The sequence below is a fragment of the Cajanus cajan genome, chromosome 2 (assembly GCF_000230855.2).
Source record: "Cajanus cajan strain Asha chromosome 2, NIPB_CcT2T_4, whole genome shotgun sequence".
In the NCBI taxonomy this organism is placed as follows: Eukaryota; Viridiplantae; Streptophyta; class Magnoliopsida; order Fabales; family Fabaceae; genus Cajanus; species Cajanus cajan.
The window spans coordinates 74924760-74951434 of NC_138518.1; the positions used below are offsets into that span (position 1 = coordinate 74924760).

Sequence of the window (26675 nt, forward strand, 5' to 3'; positions counted from 1 at the left end):
AATTATTTATTTTATTATAAAAATATTTAAGTCTTAATTACTTGATTAAAGTAAAATTATGATAATATCTAAGAACTAAAGTGACATTAAATTAAAATTTTAAGAATTAAAGTGATATTAAATTACAATTTCAAAGATAAAGGAACATAATGCTATAATTTCATAGATTAAAATAAGTGTTATAGTCGTGTCATGTGGTGCATATACGTATTACCATGGTATCTTATTACATGTATCATGCAATTTTCCACATCAACTTTAAAATGCTAATTCCTAATACACAAACAATAGACCAATAGCATACCAGGGCTTTGCACACGAGTATTCAGAAGCCTGGGGTTTGAAGATTCGTTACCTCGTGTAAGTAGAGGGTGCCATTACTATTTTATGCACAAGCTTTGAGGTTAACTAAAACTTCATTCATCCCACACTAATTGAAAAGAAAACATTACCTTTTGAAATACTTTATGAATGTTAAGACTGCAGTAATGACCGAGGGGAGTAACATAACATAATATGCAAAAGTCAAAACTTCGATCCAATCAGCTGCAAATGAGATCACGGTTTCCTGCAGTAAAGGACTTTACACATTCACACAAGGATGATCATTTTTTTATTTCGATAAATTTGACTTAAAATATGCATCTAAAATTTGAACCCTCTACCAGATTCCGATGGTAATGAGAAACATGTCTTAACAAATGATAAATAAATTGAGTCCACGTGGGATTTACAGATACAACTCAATTATTCCTTTATTGAAGACAGACCTACAAATGAATCAAGACAAGTCCTCCCTATATTTCATGTATTCTCTCCATGTCTCTTTTCTTCTATCTACAACCCTTCTTACAACCTCTTGTCTATCCCTCCCCACTTAAAACAATAAAAAAATCTCAAGAAAAAAACTGCTTCCAAATTACAAAAGACAAAGGTTTATTTATTTTCAAACTTGCAAGGAAACACGGGTCTTTATAGGCTTTAGCTTCAATCCCATGCTTTCTGGAGAAAGTAGCTCCGGAGAGATGCAAGATGGGCTTAGTGGGCTCCTTGGGCTGTCACTCAACTGGGTTGGTCTATACAACCCATAACCCATGAAAAAGTACTCCATTGGTATCAGCATTGCATGTGGCTGTTCCTCTGTAACCATTGACCCACAAGCTTGCACCTGCAAAATGAAACCCCCATATCATCAATGTTTGTTTAGATTCATGTTGGATTATCAATAATCACGATCAGATATCGACTAAATAATAACATGTTGCATATCCAAAACTCAAACTTCAGACTACTAGTTAAGCTGGAAGCCTAGAACAACCTCATACCAGCTGATCCATGTGCTTGGTCATTCTAAAGTTTTATTCCAAGTTTTACCACTAATTTACTTTTAAAATAAAAACATATATAAACATAAATTACTTTAGTTCAAAATTAACTTTAATTAAAGTCAATTTCATTCAAAAATCAATTTGAAAACGTCACCCAAGCGTTTATCCATCTCCTATTTGCTATGCTTTCTTCTGTACATACATTCATGCATACATAATACATACCACAACCTTACACATACATACCTCAACCAAGGCACTATATCTCCTATCAAGTTTTGAAGTCATGTATAGAGCCTCCGAATGGAAAGGAGAACTATCCCCAACAAAAATAAGTGTACGACATTTTAATCTTTTCAACCCTTCTGATATGTCAGGCCTCCTGCAATTTGGCAAAACAAAGTTTTAGCACATAAATTTTCCAATTTACACGACCACAGATAAAGATAAAACAAAGGTGAAGCAAACATGTAGGAGATTTTACTGATTAATTGCATTAAGAAACCGCAAGACATTTGTTTTCTTTCTCTCATCCAGCAACTGAAAAAAGAAACATCACAATGCAAATCCAGGTGAATACATCAAACACTTAAAGAGTGAGAAAAGGAATAGCAATCACATTCCAGCTATAGAGCAGTACAGGGCGAAGAAACTAAATTAGCATAGCACTGACTTTTCTGCAAGCTTGAACTATCTCTGATTCTGGAACTTCAACATTACCGCGAACTTCCTGTTAAAATTGACCAAGAAAACTCAATATGACAATACAACAGAACCAAAGACACTTTGCATAGTTGTATTATAATACCTTGCTGAAGTATCGCTGAAGCAAACACTCCTTCAACAAGCCACACATACCGTAGAAATATAACAAATTTGACATCACCTAAAATATTCACAAGTGGTCTGAGTATGTTATCATTATCAGTGAATTCATAATACAAATTCTGCAAGAATTTGAAAGGAACCTTGTTATAAAACCATTCAGACCAAGAAGGTGCTTTGCATAAGGGAGATACAAGTATTAAACCTAGAACACGCTCTCTATATTTCATCTGTAGAAAAATACCAAAGAAGAACAAACCAGTAAGAAAAATGACTACATAAGTTCATAATAAGACTACATAGCATATTTTTTCCTTTCAAAGTTAATGGGGGTACATACAGCAAAAAGAGTTAGGATATAAGCACCAGCTGTCACTCCCATACACATCACTGCACCAAGCCTGGAGAATAAAATAATAGTCCATGCCATTAGTAACTATAGCAAAAACATTGGATTTGACCACCACCCCCCCCCCCCCCACACAGAGGACAGTGTTCTTTAACTTCCAATTTCCAAAATCTTGGACCTTTAAAGCAAAGCTAACCCAGTCCCCACAAAATAAAATTATCAACATTATAATTATATTCTGATTACCCAAAATAGTTGAGGACTTCAATTATTTGATCTGCTAAGTCTTCAGCAGAAGGAACAGGATCTTCGGCACAAATTGCAGCTGCTCCCAACTGCAAGAACTCTTGTGGAAGTTTCAGAGGAAAAACAATGTGAATAATAATATTCAGTTCTAAATGCAATAAAAAAACTCATTCAAATCGATCAACTGACAAACCTCATGTCCAGGGGGACTGATATGGTATATGCAAAAGTTGTGAAGCAGTAAAGAAGCTGCCTCTGGACAGAAAAATAATCCTTGGAAACATGACATATCTGCACCAATACACACAAGTCAAATATTGACTTATTTCCAGATGCACATGTACAATACATTATAGACAAAGTCTAGAACAGAATCAGAATCTTGAAACAAGTGGAATTAGATAAAAGAAAATAAATTGGCAGCACGCAGCACTTACAATTTAGGGCCAAATCTGGATAAGTGATCAGAGCTGGTTTGTCATGATCACCATAGACTATGACAGACACAGAACCACAGCCAGTTCGAATATGATGTTCCTGAAATGGTTATCCAAAACGAATGGAGTTAGAACTTTTAGGAATGAATAGAACCTTCTCCTAAAGCAAAGGATATCCTTTATCTACTATGCACTCCATTTGAGTAATGTTAAAATTCATAAGGAACCTTTTTCCAAGCTACCTGTTCTCTAACATGGTTCCCCATGTGCCATTACTCCCTTTTTGGGCAACCCAAACCCACAAGCAACACAACACATTAATATCACTATCTGAACCGAAGAGTGCAATAAGTCATTCCAGATTCCAATCATTGTATGCTCAAGAATAAAAAAGAATAATAATAATAATAATAACAAGGAGAGACAGTGAAAAAGTGAAGAGTATCTTTGGCTTTTAAAAGGAAAAGAATGCCAGAAACTCATCCAATAACTAATATGCGTATTCCTTTAAACCCGAAAGAAATAAAAATAAATAAATAAAAAATAAAAGGGAAAACAAATAAAACTAATATGCGTATCTCAAATTTTCAAAACAAAAACCAAAAGAAATCCGATGAAAACAACGACCACCAAATGTTCAAAAAACCAATAGCTTAATAAATGGAGGGAATATGTGACAATTGGCAAATAAAGAATGTGCAGATCCGCTGTATTCCGCGTTCAAATCTTCAGAAGATATGATAAGCTACACAACATTCCAAAAAAGAAGATAAATAAATAAAAAGACAACCCCATGCATTTTCAAGAGTAATAGAAAGAGCTGGAGAAAAAACGTTTCTTGTACATTTTTTTTCTATTTTCCGACAAAGATCCCAATAGCAAAACACTTGCCCCCATCAAATGTTCCGTTATGTAAAACAAAACAAAACAATTAAACCCTCTGGCAGGCACAAAACCGTTGATTTGGACACACATCTCCTTCATTCAGCAACAGCCAAATCCAAAAAAACCGAAAATGCAGCATAATTAATGCCGACAACTAAAAAAGAAATTGCAACCCAATTGAGAAACAGTGGAACTGGATCGAGCCCAGAAGAAAGAAACGAAAAAAGATTGAAACTTGAAAGAGAAAAAAAGAGAAGAATGAAATGGGGTGGGACCTTTCCACCGAGGTAGATCTTCTCCTCGTCCTGGATGTGAAGTGAAACGGAATCATTGGATTCTGGCATGGCTGTGGCGAACATGGAAGCCTCTCCCTGATGATCAACTCAACTCACTCCAAAGAAGCCTCCACCCACCAATTCCCCCTTTCTCCTTCTCTCTCTCTTGCTCTCTATTTTTTTTTTAATTTTTTTTTGTTTATGTTTTGAGTTTGAGAGGTTCAAGAAAGAAATATAAGACTCTCTCATGTGCCTTTAATGGCTTATATACGAAGCACTTCGATTCTTTCTTCTGTTTGTGTTTTTTTCTGTACAAAATTTTAACCTGCGGTTTACCACCACCGACGCTTCATTTCCGTACCAACCGAATTTAACCTTACCTTTTGTTTTTGTCCTTCTTTTTTAACTACGTCATTTCCCTCCACGACGTCGTTTCTCACTCTCTCTCCATTCTCTCCAAACCTATCCTAATGCTATTCTGCTCAAGCAAATTTTTTTCTTCCTTCTACTTCAACTATAAGAAGAAAAAAAATGAATAATAAAATATAAATAGTATTTTTAATTCATATTATATTTTTAAAGCCTTTTTTATTTTTGATATTAAGTTTTATTGAAAGGTAGCTTCCGGGAAAAAATTAACTTTAATTGAGATTAATAAAACAAATTTGTTAATATACATTCACTTATTCTTTGGCCAGAAGTAGGGATATTGCAAGAAAGTTGTAGTTATAGTTTATTATTATATTTCTTCTAAAAAAAATAAGTGAAAATATGCTATCAAGCATTATTTGCATTTGTTAATATACATTCATTTATTTTTTAATTTGAATATATTAGCAAGTTATATTGTGAATACTTAAATATAATCTTAATTATAATTTGTTAATTTATTTCACTAAAACTTTAACAATTAGATTAAGAACTATGATTATTTTAATGAAATAATTGTTGATTTGCAAATATGAATGAAAGTATTTTATCGCATAAAAATAAATGTTAAGTAACATATAAATAAATAAATAAATCTATAAATATGACATCTCAAAGTTGTAGATTAATATGTAGTTTGAAATTATTTTGTTTTATTGAGTAGCTAGTATGTCAACCATTGACAAATTTCTCTCTAATATTTAAATGTTTTTATATTTCTCATCTTTGATAATCAAATTCATCCATAAATAAAAGATAATCACCTTTTATTATTATTATTTAAACAAGAACGTTTTTGGTAGTAAAAAAGATAACTAGTCCTCTGTTAATTTTTGATTTTTACAAATGATTTGGGTGATGATGAAAACCTAAAACAAAATCTAAAAGGGTCGTAATTTGCGGGATGCGTCTGCCTTTGGCCCATCATTTTCCCTTGGACTCCAAACCCTATTGTGCGTCCACACCTGTCATACTATATTTCTTTCAAACCCTTCACTTTTTCTTTTAACTTTCTTTTATTATTTTTAATTTCATGCAATGTAATTACTCTCGTTTTAGACGAGGGCATGTGTTTATGATCGAAGAGGGACCTTAGAAGTTAAAAAATGTTAGGTTGCTTGCCTTTCATTTGACTCCAATCATTAATCATGCCTTCCTAATCATATTCCCACGCATTTCTTCCATTCTTCATTTACCAATATTCTTTCTCCTCTTCACCAAACCTTAATACTATATTATTTCAAACAAATATTTCCATTTAGCTTTACAGACTATGTTCCAAGTGTACCCATGACAATGCTTACTTTAATCTCATCTACACAATGTGTATCTAGAATCATAATTATAAATCATTGAGAATGGGTTGCGTATTCAAATATATGGCTAATAAACCAAATCAAACTAACTGTTACATGTGGCAAAGTATAGAAATGAGTGGGGATTTCACAAGGGGTATCTGACCTACTTAGTAATACTATTGTTTACTCTAACAATGTTAGTAAGTATTATATTATGAATATAAGATAAAGACATTTAAAATTGACAGTATTTTAATTTAACTAGAGTAATATAAATATATATACATGCTATAGAAAGCTTTGAGGAAATTAAAATGTGGGTTTTATTTTAATAAATTATCAGTTACATGGTTTTTTTCAATCAATCTCGAAACGTCAATTGCTTTTATAGGTGGATATCTGGCAATGACTTGTTACTAACAATGTTTTCCATTGTACCCATAGTTTCATAGTCATGACGCAATTTAATATTGTCATAAGCTTTTGTATCTTTGGTAAAATTATTATCACTAGTTTAAGCGACAAACCTCTTGCACCTTTTATACTTAAAGCTGTCGAGAGCGACCTCCAACACACCATAACATTGCATAAGACATGCGTGATTATGCTCTCCATTTTACGTCAATTTCACAAATTTCATTCATCTCATTATATTTCTAACATTTATGACACCAATATCTCTATTTTTAAAAGGACATTAATTACTTGCTACAATTTTAAATATAGAGTTTAATCTTTTTATATTATAAGCTAGAGAAGGTATTCTCAATACTTTTGGGTAAGGCATCATTGATATCAAGTGTGTCTAACTCAGCTAATTAGTTAAATAGGGAGTGTAAATTGTTGTAAATCCTTAATATCAAATTTCATTTTCATTAAAAAAAAATTCATTTGTATGTTGGAATTGCAGATTAAACTTATTTAGAAAATAATTGTACAAGTGTTAATACTTAATAGTAAATGATTTTACCCAAGCACGCTATATAAAGAATGATCAGAGATAGAGTTATAAAATTGATTCGTCGGTCAAGATTATCTATTTTTTTTAGAACGGAAATTTGAGAATTTTAATTTGAATATCTCGGGTAAAATTTGATTGAGTTATAATTCATTTTCTTTGCAATCAATTACTTAAGAAATATTTTATTTATTGTATTAAATAATTTTAATTACTTAATATATATATATATATATATATATATATATTTATATAATGATTATTTTTTCTCTTCAAAAACATAAATATAATGAATTTTTATTTAAAATCTTTTACTGCTATTTATTAATCAATTATAATACATTTATTAATTTATTGCGTTTAAATAAATAAGAAATATTTAAATCAATGCAACGTGTGACTAATTGATGGCATAATATTTGAGAGTGTTAGTGGATAAACAATGCAACGTGTGACTAATTTCAATAATAAATATTTATTTCACATCAAAGGATTATCCTGAAATGTTCTTTTGAAAAATAATTAAGATAGGTAACAATTAAAAAAAATGCACTCTGAATTTGAATTGATGAAGGGATTAATGAATTTTAGAAAATATAATAATACATAATTATGACATATTTATAATTAGGAGTGTTCACTGTTCGATTTGATTTTTAACTAGATAGTTACCTGAATCTAATGAAAAAAAATACATGGAATTTGGTTTGGTTTTTATTTTTTATAATATCCGAATCGAACCAATAGTTTGTAATTCGATTCGATTTTTGCAATTTTTTTTTTACCTTTTTGTTTGTATACAATTATAATTACCTCTATAGCGATGTTAATGTTGTGAACCTGTGATTATCTTTAATGCCCACACAGTGGAATCGACTATTATCAGTTATATGTTATTCTCCAATATCCACATAGTAGAAAGAAAGAGATTTTAACAAAAGAAAAAAAAAAGACTCAGAAGATGGAGACTCTCACTATCGAAGGAGAATGTCAGAGGAAACGAACAGAGAGGCGACAACGTGATACAATCATGCGAAGGTGTAAAGATAGAGAGCGACATAGTCATAGAGGAAGACACTTAGGTGATCGAGAAGCGACTAGAGAGATAACGATGGGCAAAGTGTTGGGCCCGATTGTCCACCTTTTCCACCACCATAGTATGATATTGTCCGCTTTGGGCCCAAGCCCGCACGGTTTTGTTTTTGGGCTCCTTCCCAAAAGGCCTCAAGCGATAATCCGTCACCATCTTGTACCGTCGTTAACTCTACGGGACACGCCGCCTGAACACCACAATATCAGGAAGACTTTCGACACAAGGCACCAAGTTCGAATCTCCATCGCGAGGCACAACACTGAGGGTCTTCCCGCATCAAACCCAGACGAACCGTTGGCTCTGATACCACTTGTAGGGCCCGCTAGTCCACCCGTTCCACCACCATAGTATGATATTGTCCGCTTTGGGCCCAAGCCCGCACGGTTTTGTTTTTGGGCTCCTTCCCAAAAGGCCTCATACTATGTGGAATGGTGGACACTTATAAACTAGCCAATGTTCCTTCATTTTACCGATGTGGGACTTGGGATGAATCCCAACACAAAGGTGCAGAGGCCATAGGGAGAGAACGATAGAGGAGGACACTTAGATGAGAGAGAGAACGACAGACAGACGAAGGAGGCACTTAGATTAGAGGGAGAGAGGCGACACTAGTAGAGAAAACTTTTAATTAGGGAGTGAGAGACCTGGAGTTTAACCTACACTCACGCAGGCAGACGCAGTCATAAGCAGCACTGTGGTTCAGTCGATTTCGATTTGGTTCAACTGACTAAACCAAAAATCAAACCAAATTAGTCGGTTCTCTGAAAAACACATCCAAAAAATCCAAACTTTATTTTTATTTTTTTTGGTTTTTCTGGATCGCTTCTTGGTTTTCTTTTTGGTTTGGTTCGATTTTGAATACCCCTATTTGTAACAGAGTATAAAAAGTGTATACTTATAACAAGGAACCTAAATACCCAATTGATATTGTAAATAAATTAATATATGATTGTTTTAGCATAATTTTGGTTTAGAGTTTAATCTTAAGTGTGTATTTCCATTAAATATTTAAATAAAAAAATTGTTAATTAATTCTATTATACTCAAATAAGATTGTCTCACACGAATTCATAAAATGAGAAAGAAATCCTTTTTGTTAAGATTTCTCACAATCGTATAATACCAAACTACCTATTGGGGCAATAATTTTATAGTCTTTAGATGAATGTAAGAAACTCTCTCCTTTAAACACTAAAAGTGAGAGCATAACTCATCAAGAAAGGTGTTAATAATACATTTTTCTTAATAGTAAAGTTGTACATGAAAAATAAAATACATAATTGAGTTCCTCAACGTGACTATTACTTGAAGTTTTAAAACTCGAGTATAACATTGTTAAATGTTGATGAACTGTTTATTTAATTAGTAAGGGTACGTGCATGTTGATTATCATGTACGCATATTCATGTCAAGTGATTTTATTTAAAAAAAACAAAAAAGAACATTTTTGATTAAAAAACATGTGAGCATTGGTTAAAAATAGAGACATTGCATGAATGTTAAATGATATAGGATGTACATTATTAGAGGAGCCCTTTTTTTTTTTTTTTTTTGTTAAAAACGTTTTTATTGAGGAAAAATAGCTAAGAGTATTATTAATGGTCCTTAAATGTTTTTCGACATAATTATTTAAATTTTTAGATATAGAAGATTTATTATTCTACACAAAATTTTCCCTTTGAAAAAGTGAGTTTCTACTAGGTAATAGCATTTTTGTAAAGTTAAATAAAATATAAAAATAACAAATGCTTTAATTTATATATATATAAAAAAAACGCGTGATTAACACAAGCAAAATATAGAATCTACGAACTATAAATTAAAATACATATATATACTTTTTTATTTTAAAGAATTCTCATTTTTAATTTAAAAAATATAAATTCTCATTTAATTTTTAATTTGTGGTTGGATGAGAAGTTGCAGAGTCAAAATTCTGATAAAAATTAATTTTTTAATAAAATTAGTAAATGTTTCATACTTATAATATATTTACAAATTAAAAAATACTAAAATGTATAACACTGCGATGGGAGCAAATATAATTATAAACAAACAATTAAAAAACAACATTATCATAATATTGTAAATTATAAATTATTTTGGTTGTCATAAACATGAGTTAGTTTACAATCTCATCTTCACCTTAATCATTTTTTTTAATGAAATTAAGTTTAATTGATTTTTAAAAAGAAATTAAGTTTAGTCAATATGTTTTATTAAAACTAAATTTAAGATATGTCTCTTTCTTATTCATAGATAGTCATGCTTTTAAAAAAATATTGTTATCTCAAACTGAGGAGCTGTCTCTTTTCATTTATAGTATTCATGGATTTAACTTAATAACAATATAGAGAACTAAAATTTATTTCATATTTTTTTTTATCTACAATCAAAATAAAATTCAAAGAAATCTTCCAATTATATTAAGAGAAAGTATTTAAATATGTATTTTGACAAGGTGATACCATATTTATTTATTTATTATTATAGAAATTTATTATCATTACTTTTTTGATGACATTATTTATACTTTTTAGGAGGGTGACTTTGAAAAGTTATAGAATATCTCGAAGGATGAGTATTCAGTCACAACAATTTTCTCAATTAACAATAATGTAAATTCAATTTTAATGTGACATCTTCATATTGTGTTATTGTCTATTTAATTAACTTTTAAATTTTTTTGTTGCATGTTCATCGTTTAAAAATATATTATGTTGAATGAAGTTCTATAATAATAATAGATAAAACACAACTTTGAAAAATAATAAAAAAAATTGATGTTTAAAATATTAGAAAGGTAATATAATAATATGGTTATGTGAAAATATTTTATATGTGCGAATTTAATAGATATAAAGATATAGTTGTAACATTTATTTATTAGGAATCAATTCCAATTCATATTTTTTCCTTAATAGTAAGATACTTGAAAATGTAATATCGAGTAATATTTGTCATATTAACAACTTCTATACAAAACAAAATATCTCAATTATTGAGGTTGTAATTACTTATTTCATAAATCACATAAACTACAATAAATCACATGAAATATTAAATATCTCTTATTTATACGTTAATTATATGACTTATTTTATAATTTTTTTAAGTTAAAGAAATTATGGACGATATATTCTATAAGAAATTGAAAATTATTATGAAAAGGTGTAGAACTATTCAATTTAACTATTTATTATTTATTTATATATTTTTTATTTTAACTAAAAATAACAATAGAATGACATTATTTTGTTCCATAAATTACAAGAAAGTTAGAAAACTGCAATCATTATTTGATTTTACTCTTTTGAAAATTTTATGATTAAAAAATTTATGTTGTAAATATTATATATATATATATATACTTTTAAACATATTTATAATTATAATTATGAAAAGCATAATATCTTTAATATATTTTAAGCATTAGTATAAGCATAAAGAAAAATTAGAGTATAGTATTATAAAAAAGAATATAGACATAAGTAAAAAATAATAATAAATATTTATAGTTTTATAATATTACATTATAATTTCTATGTGTTATATCAATGAATAATGAGAAAATTAATTATATAAACAAGATAAAATTATTTATATCGATAAACAAATTAATTTAATACACGAGTTATTTTCTATTTTAAAATAAAATATATTTATATTATCATCTAATTATAAATAATCATATCTATTGACTTTTATAATATATTTTGTTATGATATTTTGTTGAAAAGAATATTTGTATAATAAATTACATAACATATTATATTTAATTAAAAAAATATGTGATAAATATATATAATAATTTATAAAATCAAGAGATAAAAAGAGAAAGAGAGAAATTATAAAAATATAATAAATAATATGAAAAAAAAAATAACATTAAATAAATTGTTACATATTTACTAATTACTGTATCTCTTTATGTTTAAAGTTATATTTAACACAATTTCTAATCGATTAAAAGTTTCAAATTTTTTACATTGATCATGGACAAAACAAAACTCTCTTACCAAAATGTTAGAAACTAAAATACGTATTTTTGAAAGATAAAAAAATGAAGTTTCAGACGATTTAAAATTTGAAATGCTAATGTATTTTTGTGAAGAATAATTTTAGATAGTTAAATTGCAATAATTTAACCTTTTCAATTATTTTAAGAGTATAATTTTTTTGGAAACTCATTTTTGGACAACACCCGTAGGAACAAAAAAAAAATAAAATAAAAAAAACGTATCAGCAATTTTAATTAATTAAAAATAAAAATAAAATTGAAGAGATAGATGTTTTTGTCTTTACGTGGGACGTGGGTTGGTTATTTGAATTTGATTAGGCAATGTATTATATTTATATTTATACCCATTCCATTCAATTGCAGATTGATTTGGCAACAATGGGCGGCGACGGTGGTGGTTTTTGACTTCGATCGAACCCTAATCGACGACGACAGCGACAGATGGATCGTGACCGAAATGGGTCTGACCCATCTCTTCAACCAACTTGGGCACACCATGCCTTGGACCTCTCTCATGGTACCACCACTACCCTTTGCCCTTTTCCCACATTCTTTCTAATTCAACGTTTCATTTGTGTTTCAGGACAGGATCATGCAGGAGCTCCACTCTCACGGTCACGGCATCACCACCCAACACCGCTTCAGCCATCAAATCTCATTTGCAGCTGCGATTTGAGGATAATCAGTGACGCCAATTTGTTTTTCATTCGGACCATTCTCGAACACAATGGCTTATTGGGTTGCTTTTCGCATATCAATACAAACCCAGCTTTTGTAGATAATGAAGGACGCCTTCGCATCACTCCACCTTGTCGCCTCACGCTTGCCCCCTCTGCCCTCCCAATATGTGCAAGGTTACTTACCATTAACTCATTGCTTCATTACAACCAAGCATTCTCTATACTATTCAACTAAATTTAATTTATATGTAATAATACTATTTAAAACATTATCATAACAAAAATTTCATCTAACTTCCGACTCATCATAAGTTAACTCGTGATGGAGTGTCTCATCTAGTAATAGTATATATACATGGTTTCCAACGTTAATTTATGTAATTATACATTATATTATTGATTAAATATTATATATATATATTAATCATGAATTACGATAATTAAAGTTAATTTATATTCTTTATTAATATTTTATACAATTATTTTGATATTATTTAATATTATAAATTAATTAAGTTGGTTGTGGTTGATACATATTTTTTAAACATTTGTTTTTGTCCTATTATTAACATAGTTATAATTGTGATATAAGACTATAATAGTTTTTTTATAAAGTACAATAATTTATTTTTATTTTTTTTAATTTAAGTAAGTCAGCCTATTTAACTTTCTAACTTTTAATGGGCCAGGTCGAGTTATTATTATTTTTTACTCATTAAAAGGTGAGTTAAGTTGGATTTGTTGACTTATTTTTCAACTTGTGATGAGTTGAGTTGAATGATCCACTTTAATAGCTCTAATTTTATAAATAGTAAATTATACTTCTTCCAATGATGTGTTAGCAATTCTTGTCTTTTTAATTTGATTTGTGTTTTACAATATTAATGTAACAGTAGTTTTTTTTTTTCGCTATACCCTTAACTATCATTAATTCATTTCTTAATTATAGTTGGAAATTCAAAAAATTTAAAGGTATATTGAAAAATTACATTATTTATTTTATGAAACCAGACATATTAATTGCATATGCGTGAATCAACTTACATAATTTGGATTTCTCTTGCATCAGATCATCTATTATAAAAGATACAAAAGAAAAAGGTCAATAGTTATACCCTACCAATTAAAAATTATCTTGTTATGTTTTTAATTATTTATTATAAAAGTCAATAAATTTATTATTTATTTTAGTTTGTGATAAGATAATGATATAAAATCATTTGATATTATAGATATATAATTTCTCTATATTAATGGGGGGCACTTCTTAGTGTGTGGTTTGGTTTTGCAAAATCATTATTCTTTCGACCTTCTCTTTGATTTTTTTTGTCTAGCAGTAATTTGTTACTCATAGCTTTGGTGGTGTTTTTTTTTTCCCATCTTACAGGGTTTAGTGATGGACCAAATTCGAGGTTCTTTACCTGGAAATGAAAGAAGATTCATCTACCTTGGAGATGGAATGGGTGATTATTGCCCGACTTTGAAGCTGAAGGGAGATGATTTTGTGATGCCAAGGAAGAATTATCCTCTCTGGAACCGGATTCACAGTGACCCAAAACTAGTTGCTGCAGAAGTTCATGATTGGAGCAATGGGGAGGAGTTGGAGAGCATTCTACTAAATCTTATCAACAAATTAACCCCCACTAATGGTGAAGGACACCCCCCCCCCCCCTTCCCATGTAGGTTACCAATGCTCTAGCTCCCAAGAGACCCAATAAAGGAAGCTCCATTAAACTCAAATGAATATTATTACTTTGAGAGGGTTCTGTACTCCGGCCAAGGTGCATTCCTCTCTCACAATTTCTCTTCATACATTCTCTCTACCTGATAGCAATTATACGATTGATCATTGTTAGTGGAAGTCCACCAAACTTGCATTGTTCCCCAATCCCCATATGTAACTGATCGATTTGATTATTGAACAGAAGATAGATAGTTAATACTCAATGCTGCAGTTCCATGAGAAAAATAGAACCCTGTTTTGGTTTTCAATGCATTTCTCTAATTTTAGTTTTATAGATAGGAAAATGTTATAAAAAAAAGAGTAAGAAACAGTTTCTGTTAAGCATACGCTAAAGAACAATTTTTTTTCACCCAACTATATTTCAGTTGCAGCCTTTTTCTAATTGTTTAAAAACAATTCGTATAACTTTTGAGTAAAACTCATTCTTTTAAAAACTAGATTGACCGATAGAGCTGGGTATACGGGCTGTGCTGCCCATATAAGCTCACTCTGCATATCTCGCAGGCTAACTGGTTTGTCCTTGGTCCACAATACCACTAAATACCAAAAACAGAAAAAAGTTCTAAATTAAAATTGTCCAAAAATAAGTGCTCCTAGAGTGTCACTCACACATAGTTAAGTTTTTCCAATACCATCACTAGGACAATATTATGTTATCGTGCATATTTATGAACCAACATACAACACACTTGACTGTTCTCTTCACTATGATATACTTGACATAAATAATAACACAAACTTTTGCTGAAATTTAATTAAGTTCATTTTATTAAAAAAAAATTGGTGCAAAAAGTCTGCAGATCATCCCATACTTGCAATTAAAGTCTAGGTCAAAAAACTTGCATCCTAAATGTGTTAACATTTTTAGAATCGTAGGTGAGCCTCGGTTTATATTACCAACTCTACTGGCCGGTTTGTTCGATCTTACTGCAAACTAAGTATGGTGATGTATCTATTATGGATCAAGATCTCCTGTAGTTTATTCATGAACTGCACGAATCTCAGCTATTAATTAATATTTTTAATAAATAAAATATTGACAGAAAAGTATAATTAAAGGAAAATGAATGGTAAAAGATGGAACTGCATCTTGTGATGAATCCTGCATTTTTGATATGTCAAATCTGCATATCCACCTCTTCAAGGGTCACAGAAGAGGGAGAGCTTACGAGAATCTTTGGATTTCAACTTTAAAAAATCGTTTGCATCTAAGTAGGAATGCTATTCATAGCCTTTTCACAGTGTGTAGTTAACAACACTAGAGTATGCGTTATAACGATGTATGGACCACAAAATCATTTGATCAGTCGCAACATAATGATTCCATCATGTAGCCTGTTTTAAAAGAAACAATAACATCCATTTCATAGTGTCAATTCATCGTCATTTCATTATTTATTGAGTAAGCTCTCAAATTAGAAGACATGAGATTTACTTCATGTCAACATTTGTAAGCTTTTCTTTCAACAGGTTGTAGTAACCAAACAAGACCACAATAGATTCTAGCTCACAAAAATCACAATCACCAGGTCAATATACCTGAGTCTAGTCTTTACCGTAAGAACTATCCTATACCTAATGAGATATATTACCATACCTGTAACATTCAGGTCCTAGCTTAACAGATATATCATCATCACAAAATGAAATGCAAGATTTGTGCAATATATGTTTAATGAGATGACACTTCTGACTCGGTAAAGATATCATGATTCATGACTCTTATCACATGTTTAATGAGATGACACTTCTGATTCACAATTCACAATTCACGTCACCAAGAATGGTTCACAACATGTATTACAAATTTGCGGTTCAGCGGTAATAAGCATCTTAGAATTTGGTTACATAGTTTCCCAACGTTCATACACGAGTTTAATAACAACTATACGGACCATGATTTGTCACATGCATGTGTAATGATTTCCACTATATTTGACCTATAAGGAATTCCATAATTTGTAGAATAGGGCACTAGACATCTTGGTCTAGCATCTAAAAGCTACACAAAATATTTATTCCATACTCCATAACTTCATAGCACTTTGGTACAAGAAATAGATATAACTGTTATTTTTACGATGAATTCTTTTTTAGGATATCTCTCAAACACAAAAAATAATCTTCTTTAAGAATTTGTCAAACTGAATAGATAAATACTTATATCTTCTCAATTTGAGTTTTTTAAATACACACAAGTCAGAAGTCAAATTCAGTTACTTGATTAAGTAACAAGAGACTCTTATCAATCGTGGTTCATGTCATCGATTTTTTTACATATGATAAATTTAGCTAAGGATGATATATAAAATCGTGGCTAATAAGGACTTCAACAGTGCAGAATAAAAGCCCCAAGACTACGGCACAGTAACATTATGCAAGCATCACAAAAAATGATTCCAAGGTTTTCTAGCACTTTCTAACACCTTGAAAAATCCAACCCTATCTTACCTTAACAAGGAGGAGGATCAAAGAACTAGTATAACATTTATTATGTTTATTTGTCATATAAATGTGGATTGTGGGTTTGCATCGAATTTTTGTTTATTTATAAGAATTACAATGCTTGAAGAAAGGGGAGGAAGAATGTGAATTTATTAATTTAAGTTAAAAAGGCATAAATGTCCTTGCGTGGTAGAACATTTTGTTTATTTATTTATATTGCTAATTTTTTTCTTTTAATTTTAAGTGGCAATATAAATTTTAATTTATTTTTATTTCTTTTATTATATTTCATTTTTGCTTATAGGTATTCATATCATTTTACGAACATACATTTATGTTTCTTCTCATGTTCAACCAATCAAAAATAAGGAAAAAAATATTTACACTTTCCTTTTCTTTCACTCTTTACCAAACAACTAAAAAATTTAAAAAATATTATTTTATTGAGTATGTATGCCAATTAGTATAAAATTAATTTAGTTTAATCAATAATTTCAAACTAAGAAATTTATCTAATTTAGATATGTTTGTCTCTAATAAAAAGAAATACTTGTGAACTATAAAAAGAATTTTATTTTTTCTTTCACTTTTTTATTTCAACCAAATATATAGTACATGCAGAAACATGTATATGGTTATTATCGGGTGACATGACACGAAAATAAAATAAAATATTTCCGTAACAACCCTAAATGGATAGAAAGTTTGTATCTTTGTCCTAAGCGTAACAATTAATTTAATTTATGATTACTTAATTATGATATTTTTTAAAAAAATGAAATATGGTTGTTGTTTTATTTTATCTGTAAAAAGAAAGTTTGGGTTCTGAGTTCTGAATACGGATTCTGAATTCTAATCAGATGTAAGGAAAGCGACAACCTGAACAACTGTGCCATGTTCCCCATGTGTGAATAACATACACAGATACAACGTTGAATGTTTTCTCCCACTCATGAAAAAGAAAGCATCAAAGAAAACCACCATGGATTCTGGCCATATGTCATACAAAAGCTTAAAGCTGCATGCCATCCAATTATTTTCTGCCCATGCCATACAAAAGGTGGCATCCAATTATTTACAATACACCTAGACCTCACTGAAATTAAGACATAAATTACAGAAATGTATACTGCATCTTTAAATTTTACTTCCAAGTCCAACAGTATTTTTTATAACACTTAAATTGTCTGATTTAAAGCGATTGAAAAATTAATTAAATAGTAAAATTAAATATATATGAAACTAGAGAGTGTAACAGATGTAACATATATAATCATCCAATAAAGAGTCGAGAAAAAAAAATTGTACCGGAAGGGTCCTATCGACTACGTAGATCGACACATGATGTTTTAGTAGACACCGATACAGATCTCGGACACGGCTATGACCATAATAACAAATTTACAAAGTCATCAATGACTCAACTAGGTCAGTGTTATTGGTTAACCTTCTTACCAGCGTCTCTGTCCGGCGAATGGTCGAAACCGAGAGGAAACCCCAATCACACACCCCTCGACACGGTCAGAGACTGATAAGACCAAACATCAAGGTGTCATAATGGGCTCTACCCCTCAGCAACTCCTCGGCTCGGCAAAGGGTCGACAACGAAGGGCAACCCAATCCTTTATCTATCAGCTGGGCCAAAGGCCGAGAACGAAGGGCAGCCCCAACCTTATACCTATCGGCTCAGTCAAAGGTCGATAGGGCCGAACAACAATTAAGACGATGATCATGATTAACAAGGACAAACGCGCGATTAAGGCATAATCAATCGATTAGCACCATATTACCTAATTTGGTAAGTGTCAGAAGACCCACCACGTTCAGGGCCCATGATAAGTAGTATAAATAGGTAACGTAAAACGAGGTATGCACTATTCATTTATTACTCTCGAGAATCGTGTTTGTCCTAACTTGAGCGTCGGAGCGCCTTTTGCAGGTACCTCCCCCTCTAAAGCATCCACCCAAAACTCTCATTCAGCCCTCCAGTTACTTAAAAATTACAAGTGTGCCCTCAAACAGGACAAAAAATATTACATATCATAATATCTCCTTAATATCATAGGTAAAATAGGAAAAAAATTATATATAAATTAGAAGAATTGATATATTTTATATATCAAATAGTTACATAAACAGGATATTAAATAATTGTAAATGATTATCTAAAAAGAATGAAAGGTTATATTTTTTTGAACATATAAGAAGTATAAAATTCTACTAAAGAGTAAAGATAAAAAATATTATTAATTTACATTTTTTAAATTATTCTTAGTGGTAAAAAGATATTTATTTATTTTTCAAAAATATTATTAATTATAATCTCTCAACAGTAATATATATTTATTAGCTATGCATGGCCGGAGATAAAATAAGGTTTCCAAAATTTTATCGATACAAAGACAAAGTTAGATTTCTAAAAAAGAAACTTAATATATATATATATATATATATATATATATATATATATATATTAATTGAAATATAAAAGTTACTCATAATACAGTCAGGGACGGAGCCAGGATTTCAATACTGGGGGGCCGATAGTCACTACCCAATCCTATTCCTATTGCCAGTGTTACTTGAGAATTGAGAATTGAGAATTGGAATGATCAAATGAGGCGCTACATTTTTTTTAAAAAAAAAAATTCCAAAGTGATACCACATAGCAGGCCGTACCAGAAGTCCAAAAGTTGAATAAAAAAATAAATTTGGGTTATTCATTTAATTATACATATGAGTTTATATTAAAAATAGGGGGTGCCATATAGTAATATATATGTATATAAAAAAAAATTAAAATTGTTGGGGGGGCCGTGGCACCCGTAGGTCCCCCCTTGGCTCCGTCCTTGAATACAGTCAATATTTAGGTTGATTCTTATATAAAGATAACTTTTAATTTCATTCTTATGAAAAAAATTCGGATGGATGAAGTATATAGTTTTAAAATAAACATATTAACTTTTTATTATATTTTAGTTTATTGTTAAATTTTTTTTATAAATAAATAATTTGAACTTTAATTTTTTCGGAACAAACTTATAAAATTTATTTTTTAAATAAATATTTTTTCTCTTAATCATTAAATTTTACCTCTTTTACTCATAACTCCTTTTTATTAAATTGCATTAAGCTATTATTGAAGATAAAATCTCATCTATTTATTTACTTTTTTTTAAGAGATCTATTTATTTACTTTAAATCTCAATTATTTGTGTTTTAAATTGTAATGTATTTTTTTTTAAACATTAAAGCTTGTACCAGATGAATTATCCCAATAAATGCACAAATGGACTATCATAATGCTAAGAGAGTTACTTAGATAGTTATCGAGAGTTTCCAAAAAAAATTCTCGAGATTTCAATATATAAAACACATGTGTATATAACTCAATTCTAGGGTTAAGACACGTTATCTGACATTTTTAAAATGTTATGAATTATGATCTTAGACTGCTGCTATGTTATTCTAGAAGGAGTTCTCTATACTAAAACAACTTGTTTTTTTAAATCTAAAAAGTTAATTATTAATAAAAATTTCATGTGTTATTTGTACTTTTTTGTTGTTGTTATTTTTAGAACTGTGTTGAAGTTTTTTTTTTTTTTTTTTAAGTATGAAATAAAAAATGTGTAATATGTTTTTAAGTAAAAAAAAGTACGAATATGGACACAAACAGGAATCTATCTCTTAAATATTATTCTTAATACCCTACTTAAATATTACCTATTACCATATCTTGAATTTCTTTTGGGGGTATCTTTTGGCAGTCTTTGCAAGTCCGCTGACTAAATGGAAAAGAAAACAAAGTATTAATCTTGTTTAGATTGGAAGAATAACAATTTAATCAACAGAACACAGTATATCCATTGATGAAAGGCATGATGTAAAGCATTACATGTGAGAAGATATAACTCATAACTCATTTGAAACAAAGTTTGTGTCTCAGTGCAGATATCGTCCATTAAAGATGCAAGGGCATTATTATAAATTTATAATCACATCAATCTTTCACTTTCAACCATCAATTCTGCTTGCCGCCACCAAGTACTTATCTTTTGTTCGTTCATTACATCAACCAAACCAAACAAAATGGCCTTAGGCCATCCAATTTATTTGTATTCAATGGGGATTTTTTTTCTCTGGTTAATGATTATAACCAATTGGCACCTTCCTACATATGAAAACAACATTTTTGATTAGTTTCTCAATTCAGCTCTTGATAGATTTGAATTTATTGCACCTTGTTGTGCCAAATGTTGAGTGGGGATTGACGTCTAGTGAGGTGTAATTTCGTGCCCAATATATTTATTCACATTGCTAAATTAAATAATCTTAATAGTTGGAACTTTCAAAGAGACTTCGATTCAATGCCTTGTGACTTGCACAAGAATGATACGAGACATGAGTACCACCCCACTAGTAAAAAAAAACCACATGTCATGTCGTCAATGGCATGCTATTTGACAACTATGGAGAGTGATTTGTAAGTAAAACCTTTGTTATCACTTGATAATATAATAGGACTAGTACTTTTAATATCCATTTCTCTCGGAACAAGCGACATATTTTACACTGCTCATTCATGCATTACCTTTTTCATTCTCATAATTTTGGGTAACTAAAAAAGGCTCGAACTTTTGTGGGTTTCTAAGAAGGGAACTAGTCCTAACTTCAGTGGTTAACATGATTAACATGGCACCAACTTTTTTCATTCAATTTTGGGATTAGTGAACAGAATTTGTCTCTACACATACACTCTCACCTAAAAACTGTCCATTTCTTCGTGTCCTTACATGATTGAAATTATCCCCTTTTTGTAATTTCAATATTCAAATGCGCTTCTCTTTCTTCTTTGTGTCTCAATCATTACGCATAAGCAATTACAAGAAAATGTTAATAATAAGAGATGGGGTAGCCCACCATGGCTTACATGAACCGGATTATGTTTCCATAGCCTCACGAATTCAACGTGAAACGGGCATTCTCGTTTTGTAATTTTATGCAATGTAATGTAACAGGCACTGTCCTTTCTTCTGTGCCTGTGGAGTCGCCGTTAAAGCGCGTAATTTAACTTGCGTGTGCTTTAACCTGAAGGTTGTTTAACTAAAGTGCCTTGAAGTGTGTGAAGCCTTCTACTTTTTTTACTTCAAAAAAAGAACCTTGGTTTCCGAGGGTGTTTGTTGTCACTGTTCATTGATGCGAAAGTTGCAATATTTTGGCTGATTCAGCGTTTCAGATGGCTTTTGGTGACTGATTCTCCTTGCAAGTTGAGAATTTGAGATGAGCAGCCAAAAGGATCGTCATGAAGAAGAGATGGGTACCTCAGAAACCACCGGTAAAGTGATTGTGGTCGCAGTGAAAGCTTCTAGAGATATTTCAAGGACTGCTTTGGTGTGGGCTTTGACTCATGTTGTTCAACCAGGGGATTGCATTAAGCTGTTGGTTCTCATTCCGGCTCTTTCCTCAAGTATTGCTTACTTTCATTCCAATTTATCTCTAATTGCTTATGCATGCTGTTAGTGTTACTTCACTCAATTTTTATTTTGGTGAATTACTTTACTCAATTTGTGTCACACTTAATGACTTTTGGATGCATAAAAGATTGAATAGCACATTTTACACTATTGAGTTTTGAACCTTCAAATATGTGAGGCTTAGTGACCTAAAAGTTGCTTGAGATCTGAAAAATCCAAGAATCTGTTCAAGTCATTCTGGTAGGAAGGTTCATGATTGACTATAATTTCTGCATTTTTTTGCAGGCAAGAGGGTATGGGGACTTTCAAGATTTACTACTGATTGTGCCTCTAGTAATTGGAGATCTAGTTTAGGAACTGCTTCAGATCAGAAAGAAGTTATTACAAATTCCTGTTCTCAGTTAGTGCTTCAACTCCATGATTTTTATGATCCAGAGAAGGTTCGAACATAACATTGTAACAACTTCCGGATATATGTTCCTTTTCTAATTTTTTTGGCTATGTGTCTAGTGTTCAGCTTTTCTAAACTCTCAAATATTTACACAGATAAAAATCAGAGTGAAGATTCTTTCTGGTTCTTTATGCGGAGCTGTGGCGGCTGAAGCTAAGAGAGTCCAGTCAAGCTGGGTTATATTGGACAAGTAATAGATATAGTAATGAATAATTTTTTATTTTAACTTTCCACGTTAAAGGTTGTGTTCTTGTTTAATGCATCTGTTTGGTGTGTTTGTTAATAACATGCAATGCCATTAGTATAAGATATTTCCTGGCCTCCTGCTGTGAAATTGCCTCAATTACTTGTGGACTGAAAAACAATTGTCTATGCTTACACAATTGCAGAAAATTGAAACATGAAAAGAAATACTGCATGGAGCAGCTGCATTGCAATATTGTAATTATGAAGCGGTCTCGGCCAAAGATTCTGCGCTTGAATTTGAACAGTTCACCTAAGATGGAACTAAACATGGCTTGTCCATTGACATTTACAAGAAACTTCAAAGAAAAATCAGAACAACGTCAAGATATAATTAGAGGTCCAGCTGTTACTCCTGCTAGTAGTCCTGAACAAGGGTCACCACCATTGACTGCAACTGATATTGGAACATCATCCATATCAAGCTCAGATCCTGCAACTTCCCCATTTTTCCACTCGGACATTTATGAAAGACAAAGGAGAGGTTTTGCTTTTGTTCATGAGGGATTGACTAATCTGGAGGAAATTGAGTCTGACTCAGAGAGCGAAAAGCTAAGTATGTCATCCAAGAGTTCATATTTTCAGCCATGGATTGCAAATGTAATTTGCATGGATGGTGATTTCTCAAAACACGAGGACAACATGCAGAGATCCAATGACAAGACTTTGGTTTCAGCCTATGAAGCTTTGCTTCAGAAATTCTCAAAGTTGGATCAAGATCCTATCGTAGGAGTGCTCAACTGTAAAATTGATGTGAACTTGAGCAAAAGTGTTAGAGAAGCAATTTCACTAGCTAAGAGTTCACCTCCTGGTCCTCCCCCATTGTGTTCAATTTGTCAGCACAAGGCACCTGTGTTTGGCAATCCTCCAAGGTGGTTCACATTTGCTGAATTGCAACTTGCCACAGGTGGTTTTTCACAAGTAAACTTTTTGGCTGAAGGTGGTTTTGGTTCTGTACACCGTGGTGTCCTACCTGATGGCCAAGTCATTGCTGTCAAGCAGTATAAATTAGCCAGTACTCAAGGAGATAAAGAGTTTTGCTCAGAAGTAGAGATCTTAAGCTGTGCACAACATCGAAATGTTGTTATGTTAATTGGGTTCTGTGTGGAGGATGGAAGAAGATTACTAGTTTATGAATATATTTGCAATGGCTCTCTGGATTCTCATCTCTACAGTAAATTGCTTTGAATCCTTAACTTTTCTTTTTTGCAACATTCATAACTGATATTGGATTAGAAAGTGAGATGATTTTTTAGGTTGTCAAATATCTTAGTATTCAAATAATCTGAAAAGTTAGTTACCATTATTCTCCCTAATAAAAATTTGTTTATCGAATAATCTTTATTCGACCTTGGTAGAGTGATTGTCATCATAATCTTCATAAAATGTTTTTTAATTGACTGTTTTTGTGTGAATGTCTAGCAATCAAATAACTAATGAAGTACTAATTAATGTCATGTCATCAATGCTCTTATTCCATATTAGTTCCTCTGGCAAAATCATTTAGAATTCATTCGAAGTAATGGGATGATTTCTGATTAGTTGACGGTATAATCTTTTAGCATGAAAATTTGGGGAGCAACAGAAAAAAAGTGTTTTTAAGGGATCATTTGGATTTGCAGGACGAAAGCAGAATGTGTTGGAATGGTCTGCACGGCAAAAAATTGCAGTAGGGGCAGCTCGTGGTTTGAGATACCTTCATGAAGAATGTAGAGTGGGTTGCATTGTGCACCGTGACATGCGGCCTAACAATATCCTCCTCACTCATGATTTTGAAGCTTTAGTACGTCTTATTATTAATCTTCAATATTGAAATGTACTAATGAATAATGTTCACATTATTGGTTTCGTATTCTTTTTTCAGTAACACCTCTGTATAAACCATATATTCATAACTATACTTTTAGGTATGTTTTCTTATATGAAATGTCTCAACTAACTGCCTCTAATTGATTTTAGGTGGGAGATTTTGGACTTGCTAGATGGCAGCCAGATGGAGACATGGGAGTGGAAACAAGGGTGATAGGAACATTTGGGTAGTGCAACATGAAACCCAATTTGTTTTTTCCATTTTGTTTTGACTAGTAGAAAATGATGTAAGGCATGCTTTTTTCATAGGTATTTGGCGCCAGAATATGCTCAAAGTGGTCAAATTACTGAAAAAGCTGACGTGTACTCGTTTGGGATAGTACTACTGGAACTTGTCACAGGACGGAAAGCTGTGGATATAAACCGGCCCAAGGGCCAGCAATGTCTAAGTGAATGGGTAACACTTTTTCACCCTTGACTTCAATTGTAACCAATTATCCTCTATCTGAAAATATTATACATTTCTAGTAGAATTTAATCTGAATTGAATTTAGTAATTTAGTTTTAAATTCTATATCTTGATCACCTTGTGGTTCAAATGTTTGCATAGGCACGCCCATTGCTTGAGAAACAAGCCATTTATAAATTAATAGATCCGAGCTTAAGGAACAGCTATGTTGATCAAGAGGTTTATCGCATGCTGCAATGTTCCTCTTTGTGCATTGGACGAGATCCTCATTTAAGGCCTCGAATGTCTCAGGTTGGAAAGTTAATGTCACATGTTTATTATTGCCTTTGTATGTCGTAGTAAATCACTAGCATGCGATCCATAACCAATGTTTAGTGCTCTCCTTAGCATTTTGCCACTCTAATTTTACTTATAATTTTCATTATTAACAAATGTGATCTATAGATTCTAGAACCAATGTTTAGTGCTTCATTATCTCTCATTGGTTTTTCATACTTTCTCATATAGGTGCTGAGGATACTGGAAGGTGACATTCTAATGTGATTGATTGCTTATAACATTTCCATTTCCCAAGAACATTAGTGTAGAACTAGAAGATAAAGAAGGCTAATTAATCATGCGGATAGCGATGGCAGCATTATGACAAGACTTGTGAGGACAAGTTTATGGAGAGTTGAGAAGTTTAAAGCTGGTTGCAGATTCTACTGAATTTTCTCTTTTGTAAACAGCTTCAAGTTTTTACTAAGAGTTTTATGTCAGTAATGTAAATATTATGTTCGATTTTGTGGAGGGGAAGGAGCATAATTTGGACTCGGGTTAATTATTTAGTTCATTGTACAGAAAAAGATTCCAGTTTTGGTTTACCCTTCGCAGTGTAACGATAATTTCCAAATTTGTAAAAAAAATCAACACGTGGTTGTGTTGTGGATGATAAAATTTACTTTATTTTATTTTAACACTTGCGTCTCAAGTTTATTTTTCTATTGGTGGTTGGGAGTTCTGGTTTAGTGGGTAATGTAATGGGCTCAATATTTTTCGTCTTAGATACTTGGGCTTCATGGATATCAGTAAGACACTTGTTACTTTCTGCACCATTCTTTTTGTTACCCTTATTTAAACAAGATGAGTATACATTGTATACTGTTGCTCATTCCAGAATTAAAGCTCCTGAAGGATTTTCAAACAGTGGTTTGAAATTTAATTTCAAAATGTAAAT

At 31.2% G+C, this 26675-nt stretch overlaps 2 protein-coding genes and 1 pseudogene across 3 annotated transcripts; 2 read left to right on the forward strand and 1 right to left on the reverse strand.

Annotated features, from left to right (window-relative positions):
* Positions 1–694: 694 nt before the first annotated feature.
* Positions 695–4598, reverse strand: LOC109799466 (protein NDL1). The gene is made up of 11 exons (XM_020360037.3): positions 4346–4598; positions 3186–3285; positions 2942–3039; positions 2749–2837; positions 2494–2554; positions 2297–2383; positions 2137–2214; positions 2002–2058; positions 1813–1868; positions 1575–1710; positions 695–1168 (listed from the first exon to the last, which is right to left on the reverse strand). The coding sequence occupies exons 1-11, from the start codon at positions 4427–4429 to the stop codon at positions 947–949; spliced, it is 1068 nt and encodes a 355-aa protein (XP_020215626.1). The 5' UTR covers positions 4430–4598; the 3' UTR covers positions 695–946.
* Positions 4599–12481: 7883 nt separating this feature from the next.
* Positions 12482–14816, forward strand: LOC109799650 (thiamine phosphate phosphatase-like protein; annotated as a pseudogene). Its single transcript, XR_014431796.1, has 3 exons — positions 12482–12661; positions 12728–12998; positions 14212–14816. The product of XR_014431796.1 is annotated as a thiamine phosphate phosphatase-like protein (transcript).
* Positions 14817–21817: 7001 nt separating this feature from the next.
* On the forward strand, positions 21818–26417 carry LOC109799668 (inactive protein kinase SELMODRAFT_444075). The gene is made up of 9 exons (XM_020360273.3): positions 21818–22480; positions 22773–22927; positions 23034–23128; positions 23328–24355; positions 24804–24964; positions 25141–25217; positions 25300–25447; positions 25601–25750; positions 25967–26417. Exons 1-9 carry the CDS (start codon positions 22294–22296, stop codon positions 26000–26002), a joined length of 2037 nt encoding a protein of 678 aa, XP_020215862.1. The 5' UTR covers positions 21818–22293; the 3' UTR covers positions 26003–26417.
* Positions 26418–26675: the final 258 nt, after the last annotated feature.